This window comes from Protomyctophum bolini, assembly GCF_963924005.1.
Source record: "Protomyctophum bolini genome assembly, chromosome: 5".
NCBI classification, from domain to species: domain Eukaryota; kingdom Metazoa; phylum Chordata; class Actinopteri; order Myctophiformes; family Myctophidae; genus Protomyctophum; species Protomyctophum bolini.
The window spans coordinates 37,945,137-37,965,136 of NC_137866.1; the positions used below are offsets into that span (position 1 = coordinate 37,945,137).

Below are 20,000 nucleotides of genomic sequence, written 5' to 3' on the forward strand. Positions count from 1 at the left end.
GTGAGAAATGAAAGGGTGAACTAACAGAATAATTGGCAAAGGAAAGAGTGAGTGCATGGTATAAATCATAATGCAAATGAATGCCACATAAAGGGCAAGCCACCAGCCTACAGTGCCCGTGCAGGACAGGAGTTGAGCTGTGAATCAGTGCCAGGCTGTCAGCTGTGTCGAGAGAGCACATCAAAGGTGTGTCGTCATGGATTCCCTTTCTATGGATGTGAAAACTGTTTCTGTAGGCTGCTACGCACAGCTTTCTATGGATGTGAAAACTGTTTCTGTATAGGCTGCTACGCACAGCTTTCTATGGATGTGAAAACTGTTTCTGTAGGCTGCTACACACAGCTTTCTATGGATGTGAAAACTGTTTCTGTAGGCTGCTACACACAGCTTTCTATGGATGTGAAAACTGTTTCTGTAGGCTGCTACGCACAGCTTTCTATGGATGTGAAAACTGTTTCTGTATAGGCTGCTACGCACAGCTTTCTATGGATGTGAAAACTGTTTCTGTAGGCTGCTACGCACAGCTTTCTATGGATGTGAAAACTGTTTCTGTAGGCTGCTACACACAGCTTTCTATGGATGTGAAAACTTTTTCTGTAGGCTGCTACGCACAGCTTTCTATGGATGTGAAAACTGTTTCTGTAGGCTGCTACGCACAGCTTTCTATGGATGTGAAAACTGTTACTGTATAGGCTGCTACGCACAGCTTTCTATGGATGTGAAAACTGTTTCTGTAGGCTGCTACACACAGCTTTCTATGGATGTGAAAACTGTTTCTGTATAGGCTGCTACGCACAGCTTTCTTTATGGAGTAGTACAGCAAGTAGTATAGCAAAGTAAATACTAATAGAGGGTGTGCGCATGCTTAAAGTGAATGGCACATCGAGTGGCAAAGCAACATGCAAAGTGAGTTTAACGTTGTTTAATGTCGTTTAATGCAATCAGATAGGACTTTTCTGTTTGGATGTATGGGCTGTCAAGGCCAGAAAGTCGTTTTTGCACGCCCCTTATCTTCATCAATGGACTCCAGGAGGCCAAGGAGAGAGCACGCCCAGGTCCAGTGACTTCAAGTTCATGCATTAGCTCATTTACTGACAGATTTATTTAACAAACAAGCTCTCACGGACAGCTATTTTTCGTTTTTACCTCACCTCTTTTGTTTTTAACTCACCTTCCCTTATTTTTTATCCCACGATTTTGTAACCCATTTTTCACCCCTGTTGTCAATCATCTAATGTGATCCTGGGCTCTACACACCCTCCACCAACCTAGTCCCCATATATGGGGGACAAGGGGAGAGCAACGGACTTGAACTCATGCTTCTTTAACTCAACTTTAAATAGTGTTTTATACTGAAGATAAATAAACACAATATTCATCTTCACTGTGATCGCAATTGTCAATGGGAATTTAATGTTTGTTTAAGCCGAAGTTCCTGGACAGTAACCAAAAGCTGGAGAGGCTAGCGCCCCTCAAAAACTAAAAACACAAAAAGACGTCAAGCACGTCTTTGGCAGTAAATGAGTTTAATGAGGACCTCAAAGGGAACAGATGATTACATTCGGTGTGGCTCCTCAGGTTGTTGTGCAACAGCACCGTCGTTGAGAGCGTGCCGTCAGGCTGCGCCACACTCCAGGTATATGGGCAACCAATGGAAAGGCCTGCAGAGGGCTGTGCAGAAGGCTTTTCTCCCACCGGGAAATCAGGGAGAAGCGGTGTGTAGTCGAAGTTCAAAGTATTATTGAGGGCACTCGCCACCCCAGCCACAGTCTGTTGAGGCTGCCATTGTGACCACAGCCAGGAAAGCGCTCTGCCTTTGTATCGAGAGGCACATACAGTACCAACAGATTTCTGAACTGTTTCCACTTGGCTACAGTACCATTAGACTGTTGAACAAGTCCCAGGGCTGTCCTGCCACACAGGATAACTTTTATGATGTCTCACCTGCATGTGAGACTATATTTGCAGAAAGGCCTATACACTATATCTGTTACTGTTCTATTGCTGCACCTTTTTGGATACAGATGGAACTGCTGCAATGTGTTGTTTTTTATACCTCATCTACCTGCATATAGTTTGTTTTATACTTACCTCATAGCAGTGTTATACACATATCTGACATCATGACTCATTTTCAAAAATGAGTCATGTCAAATGTCAAATGAAAAAAGTACCCAATTGGCCTGAATATAATTAAGACTATGTTTTTTCTCCAATGGAAATATCCTAAAATAAATGGCGACAGGCAGTGCTTTTTTTTCCAATTAATTGAAGAAAAACAACACGTCCCCCTCAGTATGAGTCACCGGAACCAAGGACAGGTCTTTTTGATGAATCTATCGTGGTTAAAATGGAGTATATAAGAGAGAGAGAGAGAGAGAGAGAGAGCAGCTCCACCAATAAAGACCATAGGGATTGACCAGGATCAGACTGAGGAATGAAATAAAGACGGACGGTGGTAAAATGAAGGTTACATTTAGTATTTGTCCAGCCTTACTGGGGGCAGGTACGACCTCTGTCTGAACCCAGCAGGATATTAATCACAGCAGATCCTCTGACCGAGGCTTTACTGTCTCAGCAGGACAGCACGACGACTCATTACTCTGCTAGAGCCTAACACATCTGTCCACCATGCTCCACACGCCTGCTACCCTGATAGAGACTAACACATCTGTCCACCATGCTCCACACGCCTGCTACCCTGATAGAGCCTAACACATCTGTCCACCATTCTCCACACGCCTGCTACCCTGATAGAGCCTAACACATCTGTCCACCATGCTCCACACGCCTGCTACCCTGATAGAGACTAACACATCTGTCCACCATGCTCCACACGCCTGCTACCCTGATAGAGACTAACACATCTGTCCACCATGCTCCACACGCCTGCTACCCTGATAGAGACTAACACATCTGTCCACCATGCTCCACACGCCTGCTACCCTGCTAGAGCCTAACACATCTGTCCACCATGCTCCACACGCCTGCTACCCTGATAGAGCCTAACACATCTGTCCACCATGCTCCACACGCCTGCTACCCTGATAGAGACTAACACATCTGTCCACCATGCTCCACACGCCTGCTACCCTGATAGAGACTAACACATCTGTCCACCATGCTCCACACGCCTGCTACCCTGATAGAGACTAACACATCTGTCCACCATGCTCCACACGCCTGCTACCCTGCTAGAGCCTAACACATCTGTCCACCATGCTCCACACGCCTGCTACCCTGATAGAGACTAACACATCTGTCCACCATGCTCCACACGCCTGCTACCCTGCTAGAGACTAACACATCTGTCCACCATGCTCCACACGCCTGCTACCCTGATAGAGACTAACACATCTGTCCACCATGCTCCACACGCCTGCTACCCTGATAGAGACTAACACATCTGTCCACCATGCTCCACACGCCTGCTACCCTGCTAGAGACTAACACATCTGTCCACCATGCTCCACACGCCTGCTACCCTGATAGAGACTAACACATCTGTCCACCATGCTCCACACGCCTGCTACCCTGCCTGTCCTGCAAGACCCGGGGCTTCCCAACCTCTGGGATCTCAAGGACCCCCCATTTGATATGCATTAGGCCACACGGACCCCCATTTGATATGCATCAGGCCACACGGACCCCCATTTGATATGCATTAGGCCACACGGACCCCCATTTGATATGCATTAGGCCACATGGACCCCCATTTGATATGCATTAGGCCACATGGACCCCCATTTGATATGCATTAGGCCACATGGACCCCCATTTGATATGCATTAGGCCACACGGACCCCCATTTGATATGCATTAGGCCACATGGACCCCCATTTGATATGCATTAGGCCACACGGACCCCCATTTGATATGCATTAGGCCACATGGACCCCCATTTGATATGCATTAGGCCACACGGACCCCCATTTGATATGCATCAGGCCACACGGACCCCCATTTGATATGCATCAGGCCACACGGACCTCCATTTGATATGCATCAGGCCACACGGACCCCCATTTGATATGCATTAGGCCACACGGACCCCCATTTGATATGCATTAGGCCACGCGGACCCCCATTTGATATGCATTAGGCCACACGGACCCCCATTTGATATGCATTAGGCCACACGGACCCCCATTTGTTTTTATCTTTGGGACTCCACCCTATAGACCCTAAAATAGCAGATATACAAGCTCATATAGCGTGGCGCGCTACGAGCTTGTATATCTGCTATTTTTCAACAGCTAAAGTATAACTGTTCACACTTGTGTTTTTCCGACATGCTAACCACTTACAGACCGTAAAGCCCTTAGGGCCTGCTGAGCTATTTGCGGTATTTTAGAAACCTTTTGGTTTTGCATGACAAGTGGGACTGATATCACATTGAGAACAAACAGGCAGACACTGGATGAAAGCAAAATGTTACACATTTGGACCAGCTCCAAACTGTCAAACAACCCCCGGTTTGGCAACCCCCCAAGGGGCTCCCGGATCCCAGGTTGCGATACACTGCTGTAGACCACACACACCACCTAAAGTTAAACTAACCCTGTCCCAGACAATTTCACAACCTAAACCTAACCTCCTAGACTAGGAGAAGCCTTTCTTCTCCTCCAGACTATCTATGCTATGTTCACCTTCCCCATGATGACGCCTCTGTCATTATATTTCATCACATCACACTTGACTTCCCCTGCATCTGTCCCTCCTCACACGTTACCTTTGTGTTTACACAAACACTCAAAATTCTCCATTCATTGTCTATGTTTGTGTTACACACATACAAATTTGGGTTACACACACACCAAAAGCTGGACAAACTGTAGGAGGGGCCCTCAAAAAAAGAGGCATCAAAAGTTATAAACCTTACTATAAAAACTGGTCTTAAACATTTTAACACACAGTGTATAGCTTGCGGCCCACAACCAGATAAGACTGAGGTATGCTTCATTTAACTCACTCACTCTCTCTCTCTGTATCTCTATCTCTCTCTCTCTCTCTCTCCATCCAGTGGAAGTACATCACTTGGAGCATCTCTCTGTCGTATATAACTTTTTCACCTACGGTATACGCGTCTCCACCCCCTCATCAGTCCTCTAGCTTCCTGCCAATCCACTCACCTGTTGTCATGTCCCTCGTCAGCATGCCTCTAGAAAACTGGACTCATTCCTCTCACTCCCTGCCAGTTCGTAAATTATCTCTGTGTCTTGGCTTCCCCAGCCTTCTGTTTGCCTCTAACCTGTATTCCTGACTTCTGCCTGTTCTGTTTCACCTGCTGTGTTGTATTTTCTATTAATCATTCATTTATTCGTACGTATCGGTGAATATGCCAGTCTAACCATGACCGACACAGGGGTAAGGGGTTGATACTATGGCAGGTCAATATAATGTTGGGGCATGTGGAGTTTTCTTTGGAGTTGCCCAAACTGCAAGTGCACATTTGAGTGAGGAGTCTGCTATAAACACAACACAAGATATATAGCTAGATAGCTATAAACATAACATGAGATCACAACACTGTTATCGGTATTCAGTATCGGCTAACACAGAAATTGAGGTATCGGGATCGGATCGGAACCTAATTTTATTGTATATTATTAGTTTTTGGTTGTTGAACTGATCTGACTCCAGTCGTGGGTCCAACAACTCATTTGATTCACACCTGACATAAGGGACTTATTCTCATTACTCATTATTTTAACCGATCTGTATGGTAGAGTATTTTGTCAATGAAATATAACTAGTACATCTGCTGTGGTTGAAGGTCCTCTTCCATCAAAGCATTTAGAGCATAATGTTGAGTAGCACGGTGGACAAGGTCAGAGCATTTAGAGCCTAATGTTGAGACAAGGTCAGAGCTATTTGAAGCAGACAGTTCATCGTCTTTATTGTGAGTCGGACGTTGTTAATGCAATTACCTCTCTCTGCTGGGAGAACGAGACAATGGGCGAAGCATCGCTGATTCCAGTTCACATGATCAGCATTTGATTCATATACTATATCACCCACAAATGTTAGATTACATTACTGAATTATATGCAGTACAATATGCAAGTACAGATCCATGGTTTGATTGCACAGTACACAATCCATTTGTAACGAGACTGGACACAAACACAAATTTCTCTTCTTTTCCTCTCCCCTGCTACCTCCTCCCCTCCCCTCCCCTCCCCTCCCCTCCCCTCCCCTCCCCTCCCCTCCCCTCCTCTCCTCCTTGTCTTCTACTGTACTTGTTACTGTAAAGTCAGAGTTGTGATCCCTGTCTGGCAACCAGTCCACAAAATGAGAGCTGTGTGCACGTGTACAGTATAGGGCTGTGTGTGCGTGATTTCCTGTGTGTGTGTGCATGTGTGCGTGCGTGCGTGCATGTGTGCCAGTGCGCGTATGAATGAGGTGCGTGTGCACGTGCTTGTTTGTGCATGGGTTGTGCATGTCTCTGTGCTACAGTATGTGTGTGTGTGTGTGTGTGTGTGTGTCTGTGCGCGTGCGCATGCCTCCATGTGTATGTCTTTGTGTACATATACGCGCACAAGGGTATGCATTACTTGTGTGTGTGCGTGCGTGTCCGCGTGCGCACACACACATGTGTGTGTCAGGATACTGTGTCCTTGGTCCTCTCAGCGTTGGCTTTCTAATGAGCAGCGTCCTGTAAAGAGACTCCCAGAAGGTGAGAGAGAGAGAGAGAGAGAGAGAGAGAGCTGAAAGTGAGGGATGATAGAGGGAGGGAGGGAGGGAGGGAGAGAGAGGGATGAGGACGGGATGTGTGGGGGGGAGGAGGAGAGGAAGATGGATGGAGCAGGCTGAGCAAAGAGGAGAATAACCACAACTTTGTGACGGTACCGTGACTTTACCAACTAAAGTTAGAATCAGCGGGTTGGAGTTAAAACGAGGAGGGAAAGAAGACAAAAGTCATCTTGAGTTCTCCTTGCTTTATACGCAGCCGGAAATACCCCGTTATACTGGGAATGACCAGGTTATGTACCCCCGTTATACTGGGAATGACCGGTTATGTATCCCCGTTATACTGGGAATGACCGGTTATGTATCCCCGTTATACTGGGAATGACCGGTTATGTACCTGTTATACTTGGAATGACCGGGTTATGGTACCCCCGTTATACTGGGAATGACCGGTTATGTATCCCCGTTATACTGGGAATGACCGGTTATGTACCCCCGTTATACTGGGAATGACCAGGTTATGTACCCCCGTTATACTGGGAATGACCGGTTATGTACCCCCGTTATACTGGGAATGACCGGGTTATGTACCCCCGTTATACTGGGAATGACCGGGTTATGTACCTGTTATACTGTGAATGACCGGGTTATGTATCCCCGTTATACTGGGAATGACCGGTTATGTACCTGTTATACTGTGAATGACCGGGTTATGTATCCCCGTTATACTGGGAATGACCGGTTATGTATCCCTGTTATACTGGGAATGACCAGGTTATGGTACCCCCGTTATACTGGGAATGACCGGGTTATGTACCCCCGTTATACTGGGAATGACCGGTTATGTACCCCTGTTATACTGGGAATGACCGGTTATGTACCCCTGTTATACTGGGAATGACCGGTTATGTACCCCCGTTATACTGGGAATGACCGGTTATGTACCCCCGTTATACTGGGAATGACCGGGTTATGTACCCCGTTATACTGGGAATGACCGGGTTATGTACCCCGTTATACTGGGAATGACCGGGTTATGTACCCCCGTTATACTGGGAATGACTGGGTTATGTACCCCCGTTATACTGGGAATGACCATGCAGGTTATGTATCCCCGTTATACTGGGAATGACCAGGTTATGTACCCCCGTTTTACTGGGAATGACCAGGTTATGTACCCCCGTTATACTGGGAATGACCGGGTTATGTACCCCCGTTTTACTGGGAATGACCAGGTTATGTACCCCCGTTTTACTGGGAATGACCGGGTTATGTACCCCCGTTTTACTGGGAATGACCAGGTTATGGCAAAGTGTTAAAACAAATCCCCCTGTTGTACTGGGAATGACTGGGTTATACACCTGTTATACTGGGTTATGGCTAAGTGTTAAAACAAAAGCATTTGCACACGCTATTCCAATGACCTGGTTTCCTGCGATCGGTTGCCAACAGTCAGGTTTTACCGCTGCAATCCAAGCTAACGCGTTTACACGCCCACGCGCGTTCTAAGACACAAATCTGCTAATCAGGTTATGTTTATGGTGATTATGTTCCACAGACCATGCAGGCAGGACAGGGAGTCAGGAATGAGGCTAAAGGGGTATTTTATTAACACATGGGAAGCAAAAGGGGGTGCCGAGTCTGGCATTTTGACGTGACACTTTCATCTCAATCATCTGGTGTGATAGCATGAGCCTCGCAACGTAGAGATGTGACTGGAGAGGAGAGGAAGGAGCACCTTGTGACACATTAGCACCTTCATGTGTAAGGTGCTACATCGCTGTTGCATTTCCATAATTGTCATATCGCCATAAATGGGGTGTACTGTAAGTGCTATTTTGTTAAATAGCTCTATATTTAATGATAGGAATCATTGCTATCCAATTGTTCAGTATAACAGAGGTCGTAAAAGGAAGAGAAAACATATTCAGGTCGAGATTCCATTTCTATCAAATAAGTGAAACAAAGAAACAAGCAAAACAAAAAATGGCAGACAAAGGCTGATAATGATAATTTGTGTAGTTCTTATTCTTATTCTTATGACGATACAATGACTATCCTGACCTGTCATGTTTTGTTCTGTTTCCTAATGTGCTGGAGAGACAGGGAGACCCCTTTAACTGAACACTGAAACACTATAGCAATGCTTACTATCAGAATATACTGTCGATTGTAGAGCTTTACATTTTTGACACAACTTTATTTTTTATTTTTTAAGTGTTACTTATGGTGTAAGTTGCAGTTGCTCATACAGTATGAATGCCCTGTGCTTATAGAAAGGCCAACCTCAAAGATATGATTCCGACAACAGGCAATTTATGATCCACTGAAGTGTGCATTGTTGAGACATTAAGCCTGTATACCTGCTCTGTGTATCCCTCTGGTAAAGTGCTTAATGCTCAAAATGTGAGTGGGAAATGCAATGATTGCTTACATATCGTATCAGCCCTGTCAGATGCACTTAATAATTCTCCATTTTGGGACAGCGAACGCTTAGCAAGCTTCCTTACCGTGAGAGAGAGCTCTCTGGCGATGACTGAGCGGATCTCATATTTCACCTGAGATCATACATTCTGGGATTCATTTTCTGCTTTTGATTTCCGCCCTCTGGTCATTCGTCTCCGTCTGTATGGCCGGTGTAGATATGTTTTATCTGGTCATTCATCTCGGTCTGTATGGCCGGTGTAGATATGTTTTATCTCCGGTGCTGTGACCGAATTACACACATGACTGTCTGTGTCTGATATTTTATATTTATCTTATATAATATCACAATTTCACATTTTTTATTAGAAATGTATGTTAACCATATTATGTGTATGTAACTTTACTCTTCTACCCCGGATTTGAACCAATTTTGAGGGGCGCTAGCCCCTCCTATATTATAGTGTAGTTTTTTGTCTTACACAAACATTTAATTCCCATTGACAATGAATGGAGACTTTACTGTACGTCATATGTGGACGAGCAAATCGGCTATATACAAAAACATTACATTCCTATTGACAATGAATGGATGATGTATGATGATAAGAGCACCCCTCACTTCACACAGGTCACAGGTGTGATTTTTACCATGATTTTTTGTACCATTTAGCTACAGCCTACAGTAATGTAGAGCCTGCCTGCTTGCTCAGGGGATAAATTGAATCTTGACCATCAGGTCAAGGTTCGGGTCAGATCCTGTGTCTATAGGTGAGACATGATGACCTTTGACACGACCTAAATGTCTCAATAGAAGAGCGGGCAGTCATATACGTACAACCACCCCAAATGTATTACGTTGTATTGTATTAGTATACCATACATATTGGACAAAGTTTCCATAGTGCCGCTTTAACTACATTTACATAAATATATGGCTAAAATAATGTCACATTTTATTGTGAATGTGACTAAACAAACGCTGTGAGCTTGAGAGCACAGTATAAATCACACAGAAGCCGGAGTTAGGAGGGAGGGACATCTTTGAACAAAGTTTACAGATGCCCAGAGCGCTCCTCCACATTGGCTGTGCGTCTGTGGACTTAACCCATTCTGACCGGGCACCCATTTTGGTGTTAGCATCATGTTATGCTTTACCTATTGAAAAATAGCAGATCTACAAGCTCATATCGCGCCACCGAGTGGCGCGATACGAGCTTGTAGGTCTGCTATTTTTGAAAAATTCGAAGAACGACTGACATTTTTAGAATCTGATCTCAGGTCAGAATGGGTTCATCAGACCAGTGTGTGTCCAGTGGAAACCTCGTATGAATCTGATCTCAGGTCAGAATGGGTTAACTCCCCCCAATCGACCCCTCCGCCGTGTGTGTATTGGGGACCTGGTGACGGGCTGTGAAAGTAGAGCATCTACCTGCAGGCTGTAGAGATTCAGTTGGTCACGCTGCAGAGCGGTGTCTGGGGGGGCGTCCTGCTGTGGCGTCTGACCTGAATCCCCAACCCATCCCACTGCCCTCTGCCCCCCAGCTGTAGGGCAGGTCACCTCCCCTCTGTGCGTACGCGCTCTCCGCCTACGCACAAGTCCTCCAAAGTCCTCCTGAGTGTGTCTCGCTGAAGACACGCCGGGCTCTCAGGGCATGTACGGCAGTTTTGGGAGGGAGGGGGATGGATGAAGTGCCCCCCTCCTCTCTCTCTCTCAATCTCGCTCTCTGCGCCAGTGTGTGCTCTTGGCCATATGCTTGACTTTGTCCTTTTGTCGAGAAAGTGGAGAGGGAGAGGGAGAGAGGCCTGCTGAAAAATGTATCGATGCATCATTTTGGAGTCAAAAATATAACAGGACAAAGAGGTCACACATGCCTCACTCTGTGTGGAGTGCGTGCGTGCGTGCATGTGTGTGCGTGTCCTCCAGGAGGCTGTATCCCAAGAACATATGAACCTTGATAGGTTCATTGCACAACAAGAGAATGTGTCTTCAAACACACTCACACACACACACACACACACACACACACACACACACACACACACACACACACACACACACACACGGTACGAACCAGTGTGCTGAACACACCTTTATACTACAGTTAAATAAAGAGGGCATGCAACGCTAGGCTGGTTTCTACTGTAGCTTGTGTTCCAGTTCAGGTACAGCTACAGCAGGGACTGCATAATGCTGACCTTGTATACGCTGTGATTTAAGCAACACAGCTGCAGCTCATCACATTTATAATGTGTTATTATTAGTTAGATTTAGCGGTGTCCGTGTGCATTGCCACTCCCGTACTGTCTATGCTTGCAAAATGGTACACTCGGTCATGGCATACCAAATGTAACACACCCATTATCCAACACTCATTTGAGGATTAGCTGCAGCCGTGTTGCTTACTAACCTGCCATGATTTGAATCTGCTGTAGTTTGTAACTTGGACTGGAAATCAAACTACAAAAAAACAGCCCCTTTAATGAAAATGGTATTGAACCCATTAGTGCAGTGTCGGTCACCTCAGCGCACCTCTACAGGTGATCAAGCGTAATGTGGTCATTAGTGTCACTTTGCTGGGCAGGGCACTAAGCTTGTGATGCCTCCGTGTTTAGATGATGTAAGTCAAACAGGATTATGCAAATGCCTCTGTTTGTTTTAAACTTGGCTGGACTGCTAGATGAGAGTGCCTTTGCCAAAAAGGACAGCGCGGTGGACGCCAGAGAGAGAGAGAGAGAGAGAGAGAGAGAGAGAGAGAGGTGAGGCTTTTTGAAAGTCAGTGCACTGACCGTACCTCGCTGGGATTGACATCTCATCTGGCGCTAACTCACGTGACCCCTTCACGTCCCATCAAGGCAACACCCCATATTTATTTTGGGCTTGGTTTCAGCCCGTTCCCACATTCCACATTCTATAAGGTTGTCTATAACACGTCACAATCACGTAGATGGATGGCCGTGGATCAAAATCTACTTTGCCACAACACTTATCCACATTGTCAGGTGGGAACTGGGAAGTAAACCTTGTATTTCCACCTTTCATATTGTTGTAATGTTTTACATTGTAACAAATGAAATGTTTGAACATGAGCTTGTAACTAATAACTACATTGGAGCCGTTGGAGTCCAGAGAGTTTGGGACATCCAAGGTCTCCACCCGACAGCCACCATAATATGCACGTTGAGGTCTGCTCTCTTACGACTCCTGCAGCAACACCTGCTGCTGACACAGACTTTATTTTAAAGAGCACTCTGCACTGAGAAAATGATGCTGTCTTCAGTGGTAACTGTCAAATAAAAAGAGATGGACGCAAGGACAGCTTCCCCTCTGCTGGGGAGACAGACAGGGTTTTACTGTAAAGGCTTGCTCGCGCCAGGTGTTAAATGAGGGAGAGAGAGAGAGAGAGAGAGGGGGGGGGGACTGGGGAAGAGGGACTTTTCAAATTAATTCATTTTTCAAATGAGCTTTTTCAAATTGATTTCAAATTCTGAATGCAAAGCACAGCTTAAACAAAGGCTATACAAACACGCACGCACGCACACACGTTTTAAAGGAGTAAAGAAGGCCACTTTAGCGGTCAATGTAAACAATAAACATGTAGTTGGGAATGACTCCGTCCTGTCCATCTAAAATGAGGAGAGACGGCTATGTAGCGGTGACAGGTGAGAATTCTCAGCCTGGTGGGTCGAATTATTCCAGCTTGAAGATCATTTAAATTTATGTAGAAGCTGTTATTGAAGTTGTATGAAGAAATGTCTCCACTTATTGAGCTGACGATAATCCAGCTCTGAAAGGCCTTTGACAGGCACCGGAGAGGCGGAGACAGTTTGAGGGCTATGTTTAACTTGAGCGACAGGATGATTACGGCTAGGTAAGATGACAAAATGTCCACACCTTCAGCAGTGAATGCCATGTATGCATCCATCCAGAACCATTTCGCAGTTGAGATATTTTAATACATGCATGGTTGAGAGCGGATACTGTGAGTGGTTTCATCTGGTGAGTATGGCAGTGTGTGGCCAATTGAATTCTGGAAAATACAAATCAACAGCTGGCTTCAAAGCTATGCTACCTTCAAAGAGAGCAATATTAATCTTTAAAATATAGTGGAGTAAAAGTCACAAGTTTCAAAAACTAAAACTAAGCATAAAAGCATACTTGAGAAATAATTCCGCTTTGTTCCTGTCCAACGAACACAAGTAGTTCTGGCTGAAGCAATTTCTCCCCAAGCGGCGATTCTGCGTTTGTTGGAGTGAAACGTGAGTTATGGTTACAGTGGTGAATGGATTACTGTTTCCTTTTCGTGCCAGCTAGTTTGTTGTTTTTGTCTCACCAGTTTCCGTGGCCATGACCCCGAAATAACATGATTATACAAGTGGCCAAAATGGGTATTCTCAGCTGGCGTCTCCTTTAGGGACAGACTCTTTAGTCACCTAGCTGGCACAGGCTGGGAGCAGAGCTGCTGCTCCTTTACTTGGACAGGAGCCAGTTGAGGTGGTTTGGGCATCTAGTACAGATTGGGCGTCTCCCTACGGAGGTCTTGGGTGCACATCCCACTGGGAGGAGGCCACGAGGCAGACCATGGACCAGATGGTCCATGGTATATGTCCACCCTGCCAAGGCCAAGGTGGAGATATAACCCAAGGAAAGTGAAGTCTGGTTCTCTGCTGGAACTGTTACCTATGTTGTTAACTCTCTCTATAGTAGTATTTGTATTTGGGTTTTATAGTTGTTTGTATAGTCTACTGGGTGCTGTGTGTCTGCATAGTGGACTGTAATGGAAACAAGCTTTCTTTCTTCGTCCAATCCACATTTTCCACACTTTCGAATGGTGAATGGTGTTGTATTTTAATTGCTCGGCAACAAAGTATTCCATCTAGCTAACGACTCCAGATAAGCAAATGAAGACGGATGGATGGACGTTTGTTGACTCATCAGTCATTTCCTGTGCTTTAGCGATACACACACTCAATCATCTGTCTTCCTTGTTCCCCCCCCCCCCCCCCCCCCTCAGATCCTGGTGAACTCCATTACCCAGCCTGCCTTGCTGTATGAGAACTTGGAGGTCAGCGATGGGAGCCCCATTCTGAGAGACATGCTGTTCAGCCCCGACCACCAGTATCTCTACACGCTGACTGACACACAGGTAAAGCACGCACGCACGCACGCACGCACGCACGCACGCACGCACGCACACACACACACACACACACACACACACACACACACACACACACACACACACACACACAGTCACACACACAAGGTACCAAATGAACCCTTACGGGTCAATTTGGTTCCATTTGTACTCTCTTAGAGAAAAATGTACTCTGAGAGGAGTGTATGGGGGTCCCAGAGATGTGAAAGAAAGTCTCAAATTTGGTCGGTGGCCTAATAATATAAGGAATATCAAACTGGGGGTCCATGAGGTTGAAAAGGTTCAGAATCGCTGCTCTCTATGCCAAACTACACAATGTAGGAAGGTATAACTGCACAACTGAAACCTCCACTGACCTGCCAGTGTGCTTTAGGGTAACGTGTCGTCATCAGTAAACTGTGTATCTCAGAAACCCTTCACTCATTCTCTCTCCTCCTCCTCCTCCTCCTCCTCTTCCTCCTCCCTACCACTCTCTTATCTCATCACGGCTAATGACCGCCACGATGAGATAACCTTCAGCGATCGCTTCCCCACCCCGCCCCCTCACCCCGTACGTGCGTATACGTTAGAGCGACGGCACCGCTGCCATTCAACTGCAGTGTAATTTACCGTCGATTAGACCCGGCCGACCTCCGCGTGTCTGAATGAGCGTGGAGAGAGGAAGCGCAGTGTAATTGATACAAATGGAACGACATCGATCAACGACCAGGCCGTCCTGGAAGAGATGTCACTTATACTGTAGCGTGCGCACGCACACATACACACGAGCGCACACACACACACACACACGTTGGCGCATATACTCATCCACACGAATGCATACATGCGCGCACGGCCGCACGCACACACGCTGAGGTTTGCGTACTGAAAATGGAGTGGAAACCAACCTGAAAATAGCAGGTGCACAAGCTACGAGCTGTGAGCTTAGACATGCTATAAGACTTGTTTGTCACTGTCACTTTTTTTTACCTTTGAGGAGTAGGGGACGAATACCACATTGACCAACAGTATTGTTTTGGTTTTCAATACATAAAGTACATCCATTCTATTTTTACATGACACAGTATTCCACATGTGCACATGTACAGTACATCTTCTCTCCTTACATGGTTTAGCCCACCCGACCGCTCGGATTTCACATGAATTACACGCACGCACGCACACAACATGCACGCACGCACACACACACACACACACACACACACACACAAAGGTACATGTGTTCTGAGAAAGGTGTCGAAATATAATTGGTTTGTCTTTCTCACACCTTTTTTGGGTGTATTAAATCCAACCACTCTCTCTCTACATGAAAGAGCATCACATCAGCACTGTGAAGTCCTGAGTGCTAATGGACCAGATGGAACCATGACACACTGGCGTGCTGTAAACTAGTAGAATGGAACCATGTAAGCCGTGCCGAGCCTTGAGGCCCATAGGACAGGAGGCTATCTCCTGTTTCTGTAGCGTGAGGCAGCTTGAAGTACACCCCCTGGACATGACGCTAGTATGTCGCAGGGACTTACCCCCAATCCAAGCCTTGATGCTGAGTGCCAAGCATTGGGTCCCATTTTTATAGTCTTTGGTATGACCCGGCCGGGGATAGAACCCTGACCTCCCAGACTCAGGGCCGACGCTTTAACCACAAAGCCTCTGAGCTGGTAGAATGGAAACATGTAAACATGTAGAATGGAACCATGACATGTTGTAAACATGTAGAATGTAACCACAGCGTGTTGTAAACATGTAGAATGGAACCACAGCGTGTTGTAAACATGTAGAATGGAACCACAGCGTGTTGTAAACATGTAGAATGGAACCACGGCGTGTTGTAAACATGTAGAATGGAACCACAGCGTGTTGTAAACATGTAGAATGGAACCACAGCGTGTTGTAAACATGTAGAATGGAACCACAGCGTGTTGTAAACATGTAGAATGGAACCACAGCGTGTTGTAAACATGCAGAATGGAACCACAGCGTGTTGTAAACATGTAGAATGGAACCACGGCGTGTTGTAAACATGTAGAATGGAACCATGACATGTTGTAAACATGTAGAATGGAACCATGACATGTTGTAAACATGTAGAATGGAACCATGACATGTTGTAAACATGTAGAATGGAACCATGACATGTTGTAAACATGTAGAATGGAACCATGACATGTTGTAAACATGTAGAATGGAACCACAGCGTGTTGTAAACATGTAGAATGGAACCACGGCGTGTTGTAAACATGTAGAATGGAACCATGACATGTTGTAAACATGTAGAATGGAACCACGGCATGTTGTAAACATGTAGAATGGAACCACAGCGTGTTGTAAACATGTAGAATGGAACCACAGCGTGTTGTAAACATGTAGAATGGAACCACAGCGTGTTGTAAACATGTAGAATGGAACCATGACATGTTGTAAACATGTAGAATGGAACCACGGCGTGTTGTAAACATGTAGAATGGAACCATGACATGTTGTAAACATGTAGAATGGAACCACAGCGTGTTGTAAACATGTAGAATGGAACCACGACATGTTGTAAACATGTAGAATGGAACCACAGCGTGTTGTAAACATGTAGAATGTAACCATAGCGTGTTGTAAACATGTAGAATGGAACCATGACATGTTGTAAACATGTAGAATGGAACCACAGCGTGTTGTAAACATGTAGAATGGAACCACAGCGTGTTGTAAACATGTAGAATGTAACCACGGCGTGTTGTAAACATGTAGAATGGAACCATGACATGTTGTAAACATGTAGAATGGAACCATGACATGTTGTAAACATGTAGAATGGAACCACGGCGTGTTGTAAACATGTAGAATGGAACCACGGCGTGTTGTAAACATGTAGAATGGAACCATGACATGTTGTAAACATGTAGAATGGAACCACAGCGTGTTGTAAACATGTAGAATGGAACCACGGCGTGTTGTAAACATGTAGAATGGAACCATGACATGTTGTAAACATGTAGAATGGAACCACGGCGTGTTGTAAACATGTAGAATGGAACCACAGCGTGTTGTAAACATGTAGAATGGAACCACAGCGTGTTGTAAACATGTAGAATGGAACCATGACATGTTGTAAACATGTAGAATGGAACCACGGCGTGTTGTAAACATGTAGAATGGAACCACAGCGTGTTGTAAACATGTAGAATGGAACCACAGCGTGTTGTAAACATGTAGAATGGTCATACCAGAATGCTGTCGGGCTTGAGGGGTTAACATCTGAACATGCTCTCAGCTATTGTCAGAAGAAAGGGGGTTTCAAAGGACCATGCAGCTAGCTGTGGTTCTCAAACTTGTTTATGTAAAAAAAGATTTAGCCTAACAGCTCGTCGCAAGTTTGAGTCCCGATTTCGACGGCCTTTGCTGCGTGTCACTCCCCATCTCTCTCTCCCTGTGTCCTGTCAAACTACTTTTACTATCAATAAAGGCATGAAAGCCCTCAAATAATTCTTAAAAAAAAAAGAAATATTTACTCGCGACCCATAAAGAATTATCCTACGTTTGTGAAAATAATATTTTTTTGGGAAACACTGCTCCAGATTTATGGAGGTGACTTGCTGTAAAACCACTGCAGCAGTCTTACAATGTGACGTCTGAGACCTTGCAAACCATGGTGTGTGTGTGTGTGTGTGTGTGTGTGTGTGTGTGTGTGTGTGCGCGCGTGTGGGTGCGTGCACACATGCACACGTGCACACGTGCGTGTGCAGCCAAATGTTGCCGTGAAATAGAAATGTGGTCACGGATGTCTTGGGGCATCATCTGCTCCCACGCATCGTCAGTCAGGGCCGTCACTAACAACCACCACAGTAAACGCACCCGTCTGTCATAAATAAAAGGCAAATAAGATTTAGCATGACATAAAAAACCCACAGTCGTTTCTTTGCATCTTTATGAATGAAACCCTCCCGTGTGGCGCAGAGCTTTTATTTCACTGCCAGGAACTAAATGAGAAAAGATAAAGCTCCCTCCAGACTTGCGGACTGAATCATGTATAATGAAGCATCTGCTTTTCATATTGAAATAAGGTAGTTAGATTCCCACTTTTATGTCCGACTCTCATTTGAATATTTCCAAGGTCGACCCCTACCTCCAGTTCTAAAATCTTAACTCCTGCAGGAGTTTTCCCCGCGGCAGAATTGAAGTTACAAAGTGGGCTTTCCGTTGGTATCTGCATAATATATATTAAAGCCTGAAACTTATTTGAATTAATAAAAAAAATGTATGTTAACCCATGAAAACCAGGTCATTTTAGATTTAAGCATTGGCTTTTCAAAAATAGCAGATATACAAGCTCGCAGCGTGTCACTTCGTGTCACGCTGCTACTCTTTTCGAACATGGGAAAAAAAGAACACACATCTTCTCTTCTGTGGGTCCCTGGCACAAAACATTTTCAGATTTGGCGGTCCGCCGTCAAAAATACACATCATTTTGTGGGTGCTTGACATGAAAATGTAAACCACTTGGAAGGCATTTGCACAATTTGCCTCAGGTCTTTATGGATGAATGCAATATACAGTAACTAGTGCATCTGCAGTGGCTGCTCTTCCATTTGGACACCTACTTGCTGACAAGTAGTACTGCCTGTGTTGTGAGCGAGCAAGAAGTGCTCGACCCACGTGGGAGACCCGGGTTCATATGGAACCTACGGCTCACCGCTTTGAATTTAAATCTGAAAGGGGTCCAATTCTACGCTTTCAGAGGTAAATGAACCGTCAGGATTTGAGTGCGTGGCTGAGGAGCAGATGGCACAGTGATAGGCAGTGCGATTACAGGGTATATGAGCTGTGCTGAAGTCTTAATGTAGAGCACATTCCCATTTGTCTGTGTGTCTTTGATTAGCGCTGACCCTCTCTGCTACCGCTACACTCTGAATCCCACATCTCTTCACACAGTTAACCATACTATTACTCTGTTGAGATTTCTCAACTAATTGGATGTCTCCCTCTCCCTCTCTCTCTCTCTCTCCCTCTCTCCCTCTCCCTCTCTCTCTCTCTCTCTCTCTCTCTCTCTCTCTCTCTCTCTCTCTCTCTCTCTCTCCCTCTCCCTCTCCCTCTCTCTCTCTCTCTCTCTCTCTCTCTCGGTCTGTCTTTCTCTGTTTGACATGTCCAATTACCTGGATATTATATAGGCAGGTAGACATTCAGATAGAATAAAGCAATAAGCCCAAAGAGGCCGTGCTTTACAGTGGGTTTAGAACAGCTATGGGGAGTTGTTAGGCCTATAAACTCCTTTAACCGTTCACTCTAGCACGGCCTTGTGCAGCTTATTGCATGCTTCTTGAATGGTTACATGAAAATCTTGTCTTTCGTGTCTTTTTTCCCCACAGCAATTTCACCATGACAATAATATCCACAATAAAGTAGTACACGACTGTCAAACAAACAAGAAGGGAGTTGCTTTGCAAATGCATGGAATGTACTGAAAGCTGAATAGTGTAACCACACTGTGAAATTCATTTAATACATATTTGGCAAATTTATGGCCTTTGAGTTTGAACCCTTGAATGGGGGGAAACAAATTCTTCCCTTCAAGTTCCCTGTTGTTTTTTTGTTTTGTTTAGTTTTTTTAACCCCTTATTTGTCCCACAATGATGTCCTCGCCACACACATTAAAGTTGTTGTTTTCACTGCTGTAGTATCCTAATGGCTCACCTGCCAGTGAGGAGCCCCCACCAAGGGGAACGTATAGCTTCAGTC

General features: G+C 45.3%; 1 protein-coding gene across 2 annotated transcripts in view; it reads left to right on the forward strand.

Moving 5' to 3' along the window:
* plxna1a (plexin A1a) overlaps positions 1 to 20,000 on the forward strand; it is a 331,250-nt gene that overhangs the window by 121,713 nt on the left and 189,537 nt on the right. For both annotated transcript variants that reach the window (XM_080763399.1, XM_080763400.1), the window contains exon 4: positions 14,133 to 14,264. In XM_080763399.1, coding sequence (XP_080619525.1) covers positions 14,133 to 14,264 — 132 coding nt within the window. The remainder of the gene's footprint in view (positions 1 to 14,132; positions 14,265 to 20,000) is intronic.